The sequence below is a fragment of the Lipophrys pholis genome, assembly GCF_963383615.2.
Source record: "Lipophrys pholis genome assembly, chromosome: 11".
NCBI classification, from domain to species: domain Eukaryota; kingdom Metazoa; phylum Chordata; class Actinopteri; order Blenniiformes; family Blenniidae; genus Lipophrys; species Lipophrys pholis.
The window spans coordinates 1,014,426-1,027,395 of record NC_137631.1 but is presented as its reverse complement, the minus strand read 5'-3'; the positions used below and the strand labels follow the sequence as shown (position 1 = coordinate 1,027,395).

The 12,970-nt window shown below is 46.0% G+C and overlaps 2 protein-coding genes across 2 annotated transcripts; one reads left to right on the top strand and one right to left on the bottom strand.

Annotated features, from left to right (window-relative positions):
- Window positions 1-1,848: 1,848 nt before the first annotated feature.
- Window positions 1,849-8,944, top strand: has3 (hyaluronan synthase 3; the record flags this gene model as incomplete). The annotated part of the gene is made up of 4 exons (XM_080475814.1): window positions 1,849-1,942; window positions 2,017-2,567; window positions 3,612-3,713; window positions 5,478-8,944. The coding sequence occupies 4 exons, from the start codon at window positions 1,849-1,851 to the stop codon at window positions 6,405-6,407; spliced, it is 1,677 nt and encodes a 558-aa protein (XP_080331940.1). The 3' UTR covers window positions 6,408-8,944.
- A 2,357-nt stretch (window positions 8,945-11,301) lies between these two features.
- chtf8 (CTF8, chromosome transmission fidelity factor 8 homolog) lies at window positions 11,302-12,959 on the bottom strand. Its single transcript, XM_080475753.1, has 3 exons — window positions 12,788-12,959; window positions 11,813-11,936; window positions 11,302-11,741 (listed from the first exon to the last, which is right to left on the bottom strand). The coding sequence occupies exons 1-3, from the start codon at window positions 12,805-12,807 to the stop codon at window positions 11,481-11,483; spliced, it is 405 nt and encodes a 134-aa protein (XP_080331879.1). The 5' UTR covers window positions 12,808-12,959; the 3' UTR covers window positions 11,302-11,480.
- Window positions 12,960-12,970: the final 11 nt, after the last annotated feature.

Below are 12,970 nucleotides of genomic sequence, written 5' to 3'. Positions count from 1 at the left end.
GGGTAAAGGAGGTAATTTCTTGAATGAAAGGGCAGAATTGTTCCTGTGTTGCGATCAGTCCCAAACTGGCCCAGCCTTTAATTACAGCTATTACCCCCCCTTGGTGGTGGTGGTGGTGGTGGTGGTGGTGGGGGGGGGGGGGGGGGGGGGGGGTAATAAAGCCAGCAGCTGTTGTCACGACATGATTGATGTTGTCAGTGAACCATCGAGGACTCACTCCTCCAACGCCGATGGTTTCAACGTTGTCCACTTCCATGGAAACGGTAGAGACACTGACAACGATGTAGTTCTCATGTTGGGCCATTAGTTGGTGCTGTTGCTTGTTTCTGTAATGAAACCACACACACACACACACACAAGCACTGACACCAATACGCTCTAAACAATAACAATCCAACTTGGTAGTTTTATTTTTGACTTTAGATAGATAGATGGACAGACGGACAGACGGACAGACGGACAGACGGACAGACGGACAGACGGACAGACGGACAGACAGACAGACAGACAGACAGACAGACAGACAGACAGACAGACAGACAGATAGACAGATAGATAACCAGTTGTCAAGCCGGTAAATAACAGACGGTAGAGACTCCAGGATAGAACCCTGAGGAACCCCTGTGGAGACGGGTCAGGATGGATCTGCTTTGTTGAGTTGGAGAGTAACAGCAGCTGTTTTAAGAGGACAAGGGGACAATCCCAGTAGTGCCAGGGGATTGAGTAATATCTACATATATATATAAAAAAACACCAGTGAGACTTAAATTGAATAAAAAACTGTCTGTGTGTGACGAGAAGAGACGGAGAGGAAAAAACCGTTGGAGGGTTTTATTGCCAGTTTGAGGTTTTGGATTTCTTGATTGAGTTGGACTTTTCCAACTTTCCAAGTGCCTCATGAGTCACATGTGGAGGCTGTGACGGCGCCACCTGCAGGTCAAATATGAATTAAACATGCAGGCTCTCCATACAAAAAGATGTTTTGGAGTGTTACTAGTTCAGGACTTGATTTCAGTCTTTGGCTTGTGCTCCTGAGAGGTTTCACAACCTTTGGTCACAGTTTTGTTTCAGGCCGTCTGGCTCCGCCCCCTCCTCCTGATGACATCACACAGGTCATTAACAGTCTCTGTTTCCCCCTTGTGGCCGTGAGATCAGAGGCGGGTGTCGGTGTGTTTCCAGCTGACGCCGGCCCTTGAAAGGCTGCTCTCATCCAAACAGGAAGTGACTCTTAGGTCAGGTAACGAGGGCTGACAGGGTTCCTGTGTGAAGGTCTGGGGGGCGGAGCTTGTCTCTCTCCTCTGCACATGGAGGTCCACCTCACGTTTGGAATGTGTATTACAGGGGGGTCAAACATAAGGCCCTAACCCTACCACCCTGACCTAGTTTAACCCCATCCATACCATCCTAATCCAGCCTAACTTTAACCATACCATCCTAATCCAGCCTAATTTTAACCATACCATCCTAATCCAGTCTAACTTTAACCAAACCATCCTAATCCAGTCTAACTTTAACCATACCATCCTAATCCAGCCTAACTTTAACCATACCATCCTAATCCAGTCTAACTTTAACCATACCATCCTAATCCAGTCTAACTTTAACCAAACCATCCTAATCTAGTCCAACAGGCTAATGCTAATCACAGTGACTAATTACAGGCTAATGCTAATTACAGTGACTAATTACAGGCTAATGCTAATGACAGCGGGAGTCAGTTGAGGATGATGCTCCTCCAGTAAACAGGAGTTTAGTTGAATGGTAACAGAGCTAATGCTACAGCTACCATTGAGCAGAGATGCTGCAGCAGAAGGAGAGGATGTTCTAAACGTGATGCTGCGCCCACAGATGCCCTCTCGCTGCAGGAATGCGCTGAACATCGTGGTCACCACCCTTTTCGCCGCGGTGGTCCTCTTCACCATCCTGCTGGCCTACGTCACAGGTAAAACCCCGCCCACAGGTGCATTGTGTCAACAGCTGGCGGCGGTCACGTGGGCTTCCTCCTGTGTCCCGCAGGTTACCAGTTCATCCACACGGAGCAGCACCACCTCTCCTTCGGCCTGTACGGCGCCTTCCTCTCGCTGCACCTCCTGCTTCAGAGCCTCTTCGCCTTCCTGGAGCACCGGCGCATGAGGAGCCCCGCCCAGCCGCGGCACCTCCGCCGTTCCGTGGCGCTCTGCATCGCCGCCTTCCAGGAGGACCCGGACTACCTGAGGAAGTGCCTGCGCAGCGTCCGCCGCATCTCCTTCCCCGGCCTGAAGGTGGTGCTGGTGGTGGACGGCAACCGGCCCGAGGACCGCTACATGATGGACATCTTCCAGGAGGTGATGGGCGGCGCAGAGCAGGCCGGCAGCATGGTGTGGAAGGGGAACTACCACAGCGACGGCGGCGGAGGCGGGGGCGTGGGGGGCGGGGGGAGTGGCACGGTGCACATGGAGGAGGCGGCCCGCGTGTCCCGGCTGGTCCGAGGCTGCAGGTACTCCTGCATCATGCAGGAGTGGGGGGGGAAGCGGGAGGTGATGTACACCGCCTTCAAAGCTCTGGGAGACAGCGTGGATTACCTACAGGTGAGAGTTTGCATTGCATCATGGGAGAATGTAGGTGGGCGTCTTGTGTTTTCTAGCTTTTCGAGCTCTTTCAGCCTTTCCTGTGCTTTAGCCGGTCCGGCTGCTACTTTAGTCCTTTTCATCACATCGGCTGTCTAATACCTTTTAGTGTTTTAAATATTTTTGTCATCGACGTCGGCTGTGACACATTTTATTTACCCATCCTAGAAATAAATAATCAGAAAAGTTGACCAGGCCGGTTATAACCATTAAACCGCAATATTCCTGCTTCACTGTCGGGGGCAGTGCTGAGTACCTCTAACAGAAATAAAAACACCTCAAAATGATTTAGAAAGTCTCATTATTAAGATTTTAAAACAGAATTTTAATTTGAATAGTTTTCACATTCAAAGTGATCAGAATCATTTTTTAAAAAGTACTGAAATTATACGAAATGTGATTTTAATAATTTTTAAAATGCTCGGAAAAGACTAATAAAATAAAAAATTGTTTTTTATTAAACTATTATTAAAATGCTTCATAATGATTACAAAATGTTTCATTTTCTTAAACAGTACAATTTGAAATTGTTTGGAAAATACTTAAAAATTAATACAAATCCATAAAAATACATTAAAATTATAATAAGAAATTGAGTAACGTACAACAACAACAACAATAACAACAAATGTTAAATGACTTATTTAATGTTTAGAAATGTTTAGAAATATTTAGAAAAATTGATAACGCAGAACATGCTTGAAATGAGTAGAAATGATGAAAAAGAATTTCAAAAGGCTTTTAGATGACGAAATACTGGCCTGGTCCTGGTCCTGGTCCTCACGTGGTCCTGGTCCTCACGTGGTCCTGGTTCTCACAGTTTGTTCACATTCCTGCCTTGCAGCTTCACAGAGTTCTCTGTGTCCTCTAAGAGGGGTCAAAGGTCGTGTCCTGGTCACAGTGAGGCAGCTGGACATCCATCAGCAGCCTCTCATTGCCTGAAGGAGGCGACGGGCGCTACGCCCACCTGACCCCCCCCGACCTGACTCCCTGTCCTCCTTCCAGGTGTGTGACTCGGACACGGTGCTGGATCCGGCCTGTACCATCGAGATGCTGAAGATCCTGGAGGAGGACCCCATGGTGGGCGGCGTCGGCGGAGACGTTCAGGTGAACTACACTGACTTCACCTGGGAGGAAAGAACTTTTCTACAAAATAAAAGATCCCTGAAGTCAAAGCTTCTAAACAGACGTCAAACACTCCCAATCTAGAGCTACACTCGGTAGAACGTAGATCTTCAACCGCACCACATCTGTTTGTGGAACCGAGTTAGCGTCATTAGCATGATAACCGTTAGCTCATATCGGTGCTAACTAGCCTGCTAGCTAGCTACATCACTGTGAAACACTGAGCAGGGAGCGTCTCCATGGCAACAGACGCTGATCTCCTTTGATCTCCTCCATGAGGTACCTCTTTCATCTTCTTTGTACGGGAAGTTTTTTTTTCCAGTTTTGGGGATTTATTCAGAAACGGTTAGCCGTTAACATCCCAAAATCTGATGAATTGATGCTTGGATGATGATGATAAATCATCCCTGAAGATTTCATGTAATTCGGGTGAGTAGATTGTACTTGGTAAAATGCATACATAAAAACCAATAAATAAATAAATGCATGCAGACGAAAACATCTCCTCTCACTGTCATTGGCGAAGGTAATCAGACCAAAACCAGACTTAAACCAGTTTACATTTGGTCCAACTGGAGCCTAAAAGCAGGTCACAAACAGATCCAAAAACCATCCGGAGTTAAATCCTGAGCTAATGAACCGAACTAAACCTGAAACTATGACTGTGTTCACACTGCTGTGTTTGTTTATAAGCTGCACAAACTGTGAGTGACTGTGTATCTGGTAGCTTCTTCCTTTGTAACAACGAGGCTTCTGGGTAATAAACGGGACTCCTTGGGAGAGCCTGATTATTTCCTTTTTGACCGAGGGAACATGCGTTTGTGTTACGAGCAGCAGAGCTGAGTTGTGGCTGGACGGCCGTGGCGTCGCTGCCAAACAGCTTCTCTTTCATGTCGACTCTTTTTTCGGTGGATTGGATCCCGCTGCCGGGTTCAGTCGAGGTCGGGATGCTGGCAGGTCGAAGAGGCACCAGAGTCTTTAAACAGAAGTCAACAGCAACGGCAAAGAACTGAGGAAAAAAGAAATAATCTTTTTCTGTGTCGCAGAAAAAAAAGAGCCAAATTGAGTGTTTTTCACGTCGGAACAAAAGAGAAGTAGGAGTTAAGAAAAGTTCTACGATGTGCTTGAACCTTAACAGCTCGAACAAACTTAAATATTAGTGCAAAACTGTAAAACCAGCATAAAACTGGTAAAACTCACAATGGGTGAAAAACCAACGTAAGAGTGTGATTGGAGTGCAGATTATTGAAAATCTAAGAAAAGACCAAATGTCACATCTTTCTTCCAAAGGAGTCGTTTCTTTGTTAAAACATGATTATTGTTGTTGAACCTCAGTTGAAACTTTCCTGAAAATCTGAAGTTTGAAAGTTTTTTGTTTGAGCGCTTTGTTTAAACCAGAATGTCCACAAGGGGGCGCCACCCCAAAAAATGGTAGGTTTTGATTGTCGTCGCCACGGGAGGCGGATATCATTAACCACCTCTGGTAGAATTAGCGGTTAGCAGTTAGCTGCTAACGGGGAGGAGTATAAACGTTGAGCCATGTGGTTTACAAACGAGCCTGTATGTCATTTTAAACCTCCGGGGGGCGCTGCTCTGCCAACAAATCAAAACACCTTGAACGTTCCGATCGTTCCATCCCATGTGTAACGCGCCGATCAGGTAAAGACGATCGTCCGTCTTCCTCTGACTCAGAACGGTTTGATTTCCTTTCTCTGACTCGTTTCCTGAAACCTTCTCTTCCTCCAGATCCTCAACAAGTACGACTCGTGGATCTCCTTCCTGAGCAGCGTCCGGTACTGGATGGCCTTCAACATCGAGCGGGCCTGCCAGTCCTACTTTGGCTGCGTCCAGTGCATCAGCGGCCCGCTGGGGATGTACAGGAACTCCCTGCTGCAGCGCTTCCTGGAGCCCTGGTACCACCAGACCTTCCTGGGCTCCAAGTGCAGCTTCGGCGACGACCGCCACCTCACCAACCGCGTGCTGAGCTTCGGCTACAAGACCAAGTTCACGGCGCGGTCGCAGTGCCAGACGGAGACGCCCACGCAGTACCTGCGCTGGCTCAACCAGCAGACCCGCTGGAGCAAGTCCTACTTCCGGGAGTGGCTCTACAACGCGCTGTGGTTCCACAAGCACAGCCTGTGGATGACCTACGAGTCCGTGGTCACCGGCTTCTTCCCCTTCTTCCTGGTGGCCACGGTCATCCACCTCTTCTACCGCGGGCGCCTGTGGAACATCCTGCTGTTCCTGCTGACGGTGCAGCTGGTGGGCATGGTGAAGGCCACCTACGCCTGCTTCCTGCGCGGCAGCCTGGTCATGATCTTCATGTCGCTCTACTCGCTGCTCTACATGTCCAGCCTGCTGCCCGCCAAGATCTTCGCCCTGCTCACCATCAACAAGGCGGGCTGGGGCACCTCGGGCCGCCGCAAGATCGTGGTCAACTTCATCGGCGCCGTGCCCGTTACCGTGTGGGCCGCGGTGCTGCTGGGGGGCGTGGCCTACACAGTGTACTGCGAAACCCAGGAGCCGTTCAGCGAGACGGAGAAGGCCTTGCTGATCGCCGGGACGATCCTCTACGCCTGCTACTGGCTCATCCTGCTGGTGCTTTACCTCGCCATCGTCGCCAAGCGCTGCAACAAGAGGGAGGAGCAGTACCACCTGCCGTATGCCGAGGTGTAGTTCCCCGACGCTCCGCCTTCACGGCAGTCGGACTCTGTCCAGGTCTCCGATGGGGGAGCCTGTGAACTGCTGGAGCGACGAAGCAGAAACTCTCGCTTCTTCTTCACTGGTGCTAAAAAAAACTAGGTGTGACCCTGAGTTCTGAGCGGATCCACGCCGCCGATCCACCAACAAGACGCTCGGCGGTGGTTCACACCCACAACAGACCGAACCCAGCAGAACTGATCAGGTATCACGAGTTCAGAGGAACAGGAAGTGGCGGGACACTTCGGGTTCACGGTACGACTGTGACAGACGAGAGCATTGTGGTGCTTTTTCTTAATTTAAGTCAGAGAGGAGGTGAGTTAGTTCTTTTTTCTTCTGGTCATGAAGGTCCAGGTCGGTCAGAGCAGCTGTTTCACGCCAGAGGACGCTCAGGTGTTTTTCACTGGATTCCGTCTCGGCGCCGGATCTCGTAGCGTCTAAACGAGCCTTAAAGCTTCAAGCAGGACTTTCTTTCACAAAGTGTGGCTTTGAGTTGTTGGTTGCTTTAATCGTTCCTCCTCAACATATCGATTCCAGAGCGTCAGTAAGAGAATCGATCGTCTCAGAGGGAGTCACTGAAATACGACACAACGTTTTTAAAACTCTTCTGCTCTTGGTGCAAACAGCAAGAACTATTCTGACCCGATCCGGACGATCCGGACACGAACAGGAAACGTCCGTGAAACAAACACATCCTGTTGATCGTTTCCTGTTGATCGTTTCCTGTTGATCGTTTCCTGTTGATCGTTTCCTGTTGATCGTTGATTGACGGTTGATCATTATGGTGGTTGGAAATAGTTAATATAAAGGAATAATCAATCCTACTAAACGCTGTCGACCAGATCAAACTGAGCTGAGGTCCGATGGCAACAAGCAAAGAGGAAGAAGAAATCTGACTCAGACTTGAGTTGTTTGGAAAATGTTTAAAAATGTATAAATTAAAAAAAAGATATTAACCAAAAATTTCTGAGAACAGTATTTGAATTTTTCAGACTCAAAATGAGAAAATTTATTAAAAATGCCTCGAAATTATTAGGAAATAGAATTTAGAAAAATTGAAATGCTTCAAAAAATCCTTTTATTATTATTAAATCCTTCAAAATGAGTAAAGAAATCAACATTTCCTTAAACATTAGAATTTTAAATTATTTTGAAATTGATTCAAAATAAATACAAATCAATTAAAAAAATTTGCCGTATTTACTATAAAATATGTTTAAACATTATTGAAAAATATTCATGAGATATAAGAAGTGAACTGTAAAATACTTTAAAAAAATTAATTATTAAAGTAATTCTAGTGCTTCAGCGGTCACGTCCCTGATAAACCAGCTTCCAGTCCCTGTGTGTGTGTGTGTGTGTGTGTGTGTGTGTGTGTGTGTGTGTGTGTGTGTGTGTGTGGCTTTCAGCACCTGCTAGTGGACCAACATGCTAACTGCACCGTTAACCATTTCAGTGGAAACAGACATCGTTTTCAGAACGTCGCCGTGTGAAACGTGAAACTTTTCTGAGACGAAAACACAGAAGCTATTTTTTTTTACCTGAAACGTTGTTTGAAGTATTTGAATTACTTTGAAACAATTAGTTTTTGTGCAAACGGGGTCCAAGGCCAACAAACGCCAAGATAACCATCAGCTGTGGACCTTTAACTGTCAAACAAGAGGGACTCCAGGGTGGAACCCTGAGGGACTCCTCTGGAGACGGGCAGGGACGGATATCTGCTTCAGGGTCCTTGAGTTTCCCGTTTCCACGGAAACGTACATCATTTTCAAAACGTTGCCGCGGAAACGTGAAACCTCTAGAACAAAAACGATGTGTTTTCCCTTGAAGCGTTGTCTGTAATCTATTACTAATAGTAGTGAAGTAGTACCGGACGGCCCCCGGCACACGGCCGGTGTGAACAGGAGGAACGGTTACAGCGACATTCAAATCTAAGTTAACGCGTCGACGAGCGGACGGATGGACGTCTCCAGGACGTCTCCGGGTCGGACGATCGGTCCTCGTTCAGCCTCAGACAGCACAATCCTCCGCCACGACTTGCCAGAAGCGACGGCGCCGCCGTCTCACGCGGCCGAAGCCGCGGTGCCGTCGAGGCGTCAGGCGACCGTCGCGGTCCGATCCTCGCCGCTCAGTCACTGTTTTTTCTTTTTACGTGTAAAAGTGCCAAATTGTCCTCACAGCGGATGTCTTCACGTCCTCAGATGGCGAAGACCGGATCCTCTCCAGGGTTCGTCTCCTCGGTCAGTTTGAGACGGTTGAAGGTATTTTGAAGACTTCCGGGCGGCCGAGGCGCCGGAGCTCCAGCTGCTCCGCTTTTATTTCCGTCCCGGGATGAATTTTCCAGATTCATTGGGAACGCTTTCTGTTCCGGACACAATTATCTCCATTCATGCCAAATGAGGAATGTCTCCACGACGACGGCGGACGCAGGAACATCAAGCCCCTCCCCCTTTCTCGTGCTGATTTCATATGCTGGTTCCACTGTATCATGACGAGAGAAATACATTTTGAAGAACTTTATCCTCTGTGGTGTTTGTGTTTCCTGCTGCTTCCTTCTGAAACGTACTCAGCTTCTCCTCAGTTATACCAAAACTCATCAGAATGACCGATCGCTTCAGTCCCTTTAACCTTGAGCTTTAAATGACTTTGTCAGATGCTGGTGAACCTCTGGAGCCGGCTGGAGGTTAAAAGCAGCGTGGCTGTGGGCGGCAGCGCCATGAATCGCTCTCTTTAACCAACAGAGCAGCTTTTCAGCGGAGCGGCGACGCCCTCATCAAACAGCAGCTCCACGCCGTAAATACTCCGCTCGCACGTCGGAGCTGCAGCGGGGGAATGGTTCCACTCAGGTATTTGCAGAAATGGGGTATTTTCGGTCGTACCTCCTCCGCTGTAAAAGGCCGACGGATCCGTCCCGTCAGTGGAAAAGTAGAATAACGTGGAGGAGGTGGAGAAGGTGGAGGAGGTGGAGAAGGTGCATCACAACCAGTTTGAAGACAAATGTTCTCTCTTTCCAGATAAACAGCAAATCATCTTTTTCGACGTCAAAAAGACACTTAATGTTCTAAAAACCATCATAATGAAAAAATACTAAATCTGATGAAGAATGGGTGAAGATGGCTGACAGTCGGGGGCAGGGCAGAGTATTACTGGGTATTAATATTATTAACAAGCAGAACAGCGGAAAGTACTAACAAAGGCCTGTTTACACGACAACAGTCTGAAAATGCTCCGTCTCCATGGAAACGGTGGAAAAGTACCTTTTCTGAACTGCTGCTCCAGGTCACAGTGGCAGTAACTAGTAGTTCTGCACATGCTCAGTAGAGCCAATCAGAACAAAGTTTCCTCCAGGGTGTCATGACTCCCAGTCCATGTTCTCCTGGACTTGGTACTTTTATTTTGACAGTCACCGTAATAACAATCCAACTTGGTACTTTTATTTTGACAGTCACCGTAATAACAATCCAACTTGGTACTTTTATTTTGACAGTCACCGTAATAACAATCCAACTTGGTACTTTTATTTTGACAGTCACCGTATTGACAATCCAACCTGGTACTTTTATTTTGACAGTCACCGTAATGACAATCCAACTTGGTACTTTTATTTTGACAGTCACCGTAATGACAATCCAACTTGTTACTTTTATTTTGACAGTCACCGTAATGACAATCCAACTTGGTACTTTTATTTTGACAGTCACCGTAATAACAATCCAACTTGGTACTTTTATTTTGACAGTCACCGTAATAACAATCCAACTTGGTACTTTTATTTTGACAGTCACCGTATTGACAATCCAACCTGGTACTTTTATTTTGACAGTCACCGTAATGACAATCCAACTTGGTACTTTTATTTTGACAGTCACCGTAATGACAATCCAACTTGTTACTTTTATTTTGACAGTCACCGTAATGACAATCCAACTTGGTACTTTTATTTTGACAGTCACCGTAATGACAATCCAACTTGGTACTTTTATTTTGACAGTCACCGTAATGACAATCCAACTTGGTGGTCTGTCCACTAGAATGTCCGTGTTCTCCCAGTGTTGATGTTTAGAGCTCATTGTTCTCTGCATGTGTGTTCTCCTATTGTAGTACTAAAACTAACAGCGCCCACTAGTGGATCAACATGGAAACTACATTGTTCTCATTGTTTCTGCCGGTTTAATGGAAACAGACATCATTTTCATAATGTTGCTGTGTAAACACCAAACTGCTCTGAAATGAAAACACAATCGAGGAAACGAGGCGTCAGATGTTTATGTAAAACAAAAGTAAAAAAAGACTTTGATCTTTACGCCAGCAGAAATGAAAAAGTAGTTTGTTTTTCTTTTTACTTTATTTTTAAGTGGAAAAGTTTCATTAAGAGAACAAAATATATAAATACATGAACATTCGAGAAGAAACCTGTCATGAGATCAATGACCAGAAAGAAAAGAAGAGGATCGATGCAGCCTGGGGGAGATTTTAAATGTACTGAATAAAACTTTTCTCTGAACCTTCATTGATACACTTTTTTAAGGTGATCAATAACTTATGTAGGCGGATCAGACACTGATCGATCATCAATGAGTCACAATTCAACTTGTGTCGGTTTTGAATCAGAAACTGAACGATGAACAGAAACTGGTCTTTTCTTCATAAAATACATCGACTTCCAGATCAAAGGTTTTCAGTCTTTTCATTCTGCTTTGAACTCGTCACTCTTAACTTCGTCTCACATCTTCATTTGTCCTTTCTTTATCTTTTAACTGCAGAAAAACATGTTTGAGCGTCAATTTGATTCATCAGGCTTATATTACATCAGCATGTTTCCAGAGCCTAAAAAAAGCCCAACCAATCAGGAGATGGTATGACAGTGACATCACTTATGAATGGATTTTATTTAACAAGGTAACACAGAATGAAAAACCTCTCAGTGAACAGGTCAGACTCCAAATTTACAAAACAAGACCGACTGATTTCCACTGACTCAACTCGCCTCCACCCCGCCTCCCAATGTGAAGCCCCGCCCCCCTGGAGCGAAACGCCACCTCCACCCTGCTACACCTTCTTGGGCACGTTGGTGATGATGGGTTTAGGGCGCGTCTTAAAGATCAGTTTTCTTTTGATGAGCGCAGACACGGAGTAAGACGTGGAGGCGGGGCCTTCTGGGTCCGTTTCCATGGCTACCGGTGTGTCGTGGTCGTGGCCGCCGCCGCCCCGTGAGAAGCCCGAGCGCTTGGTGAGGACGGCGAAAGGTTTCTCCAGCCTGACCTGCTTCCCGTACAGAATGTGGTGTCCAACGATCAGCACCGGCACCCCCTGGTGGAGGGACGGGGAACGATTAAGTGTGGTGATATTTATTTGTTTATCCTCTTTGGGCTTTTGCGTACCTCTTTGGTGTACAGCAGGTCTCCCATCACGTTTCCTGCCAGTCCAGAGTTGTGTCTGGACACGACCTCTCCCTGAAGCTCCACCAGGAGCCACTCCGGAGGACGGCTGCCGTCCACGCTGCCTCTGCACGACCACAAACGTCACATTCACGCCAACATTGAAGTCATGCCACTGGGTGGCAGCAGTGAGTCAACTGCGTTTCCATGGAACCAATGAGCATTTTAAACTTGAGTTTTCAGTGTCTCCAAGTGTCTTTGTCATGTAAACAGACTCCCACACTGGACAAAGGTTTTCCACATTCTAACAAGCTGCAAGCCAGAACATATTTTTTAATGTTTATTTTTTATAATAAACATTTTACTACTTTGATAATACTTGGGAAAAATCTGACTTTCCTTCATGTGCTACGAGATGGTTTGAGAAATAATCAGAAACTTCTTCATTGAGGACCACATACAGAATGACTTACAATACCAATTAATGAGCCTTTCAGTAGAATATATTTCTTTGTCTTCAGCATATTAATTCAGCTGCACAAGCTGAACAACCTTTATAAATAGATTTATACAAATAAAATAAATATATCTTTTACTAACGGACTGTCCTCTTTCTCACTCAAACGTAATCATAGTACACGTTCAGAACAGGTAAATCCATGGGCTTCATACTGTTAAATAGACGTCGAGAGTTTAGACTTCTTTAAGTCCATCTACACCAGATTCCGTCACAATGCTGTCCGTTTTAAGCTTTTCCGCTGCCTGTAAGTTTGAAACGTGCAAGAAGCTCTAAAGTAATCAGGTTTTGAACATCACCAATAACTGTCTTTCACTTCGTCTTAAATAAATTTGAACGTGAAAGCATAATAATAACTATAATATGAACTTTAGCTGAATCCAGCGCTCATTCTTAACATTGACCCGATAAGCACACATTAAAGAGCAGGTAAAAACGTGAAATATATAAGTTTCTTTTACCTTACGACTATTTGAACCATCGTCCTATCCAATCATGGAGACGGTCCGTTTAATTTACGCTGAAAAAAAAATCGAAATTATAAGCAGTTTGTAGTTCAAATTAGAACGTTTCGAGAACACAAGTTTCTCTGTTTATTTCCGCCTTCATTTCCCGCCAGCTCTACGTGCTCTCAGCGTGATGAC

Coding starts and splice junctions, on each gene's coding strand:
- chtf8 (XM_080475753.1), bottom strand. CDS start 12,807: ATGGTTCAAATAGTCGTAAG. Junction 11,937..12,787: donor ATGGTTCAAATAGTCGTAAG/GTAAAAGAAACT, acceptor GTGGTCGTGCAG/AGGCAGCGTGGACGGCAGCC. Junction 11,742..11,812: donor ACCTGCTGTACACCAAAGAG/GTACGCAAAAGC, acceptor TCCCTCCACCAG/GGGGTGCCGGTGCTGATCGT.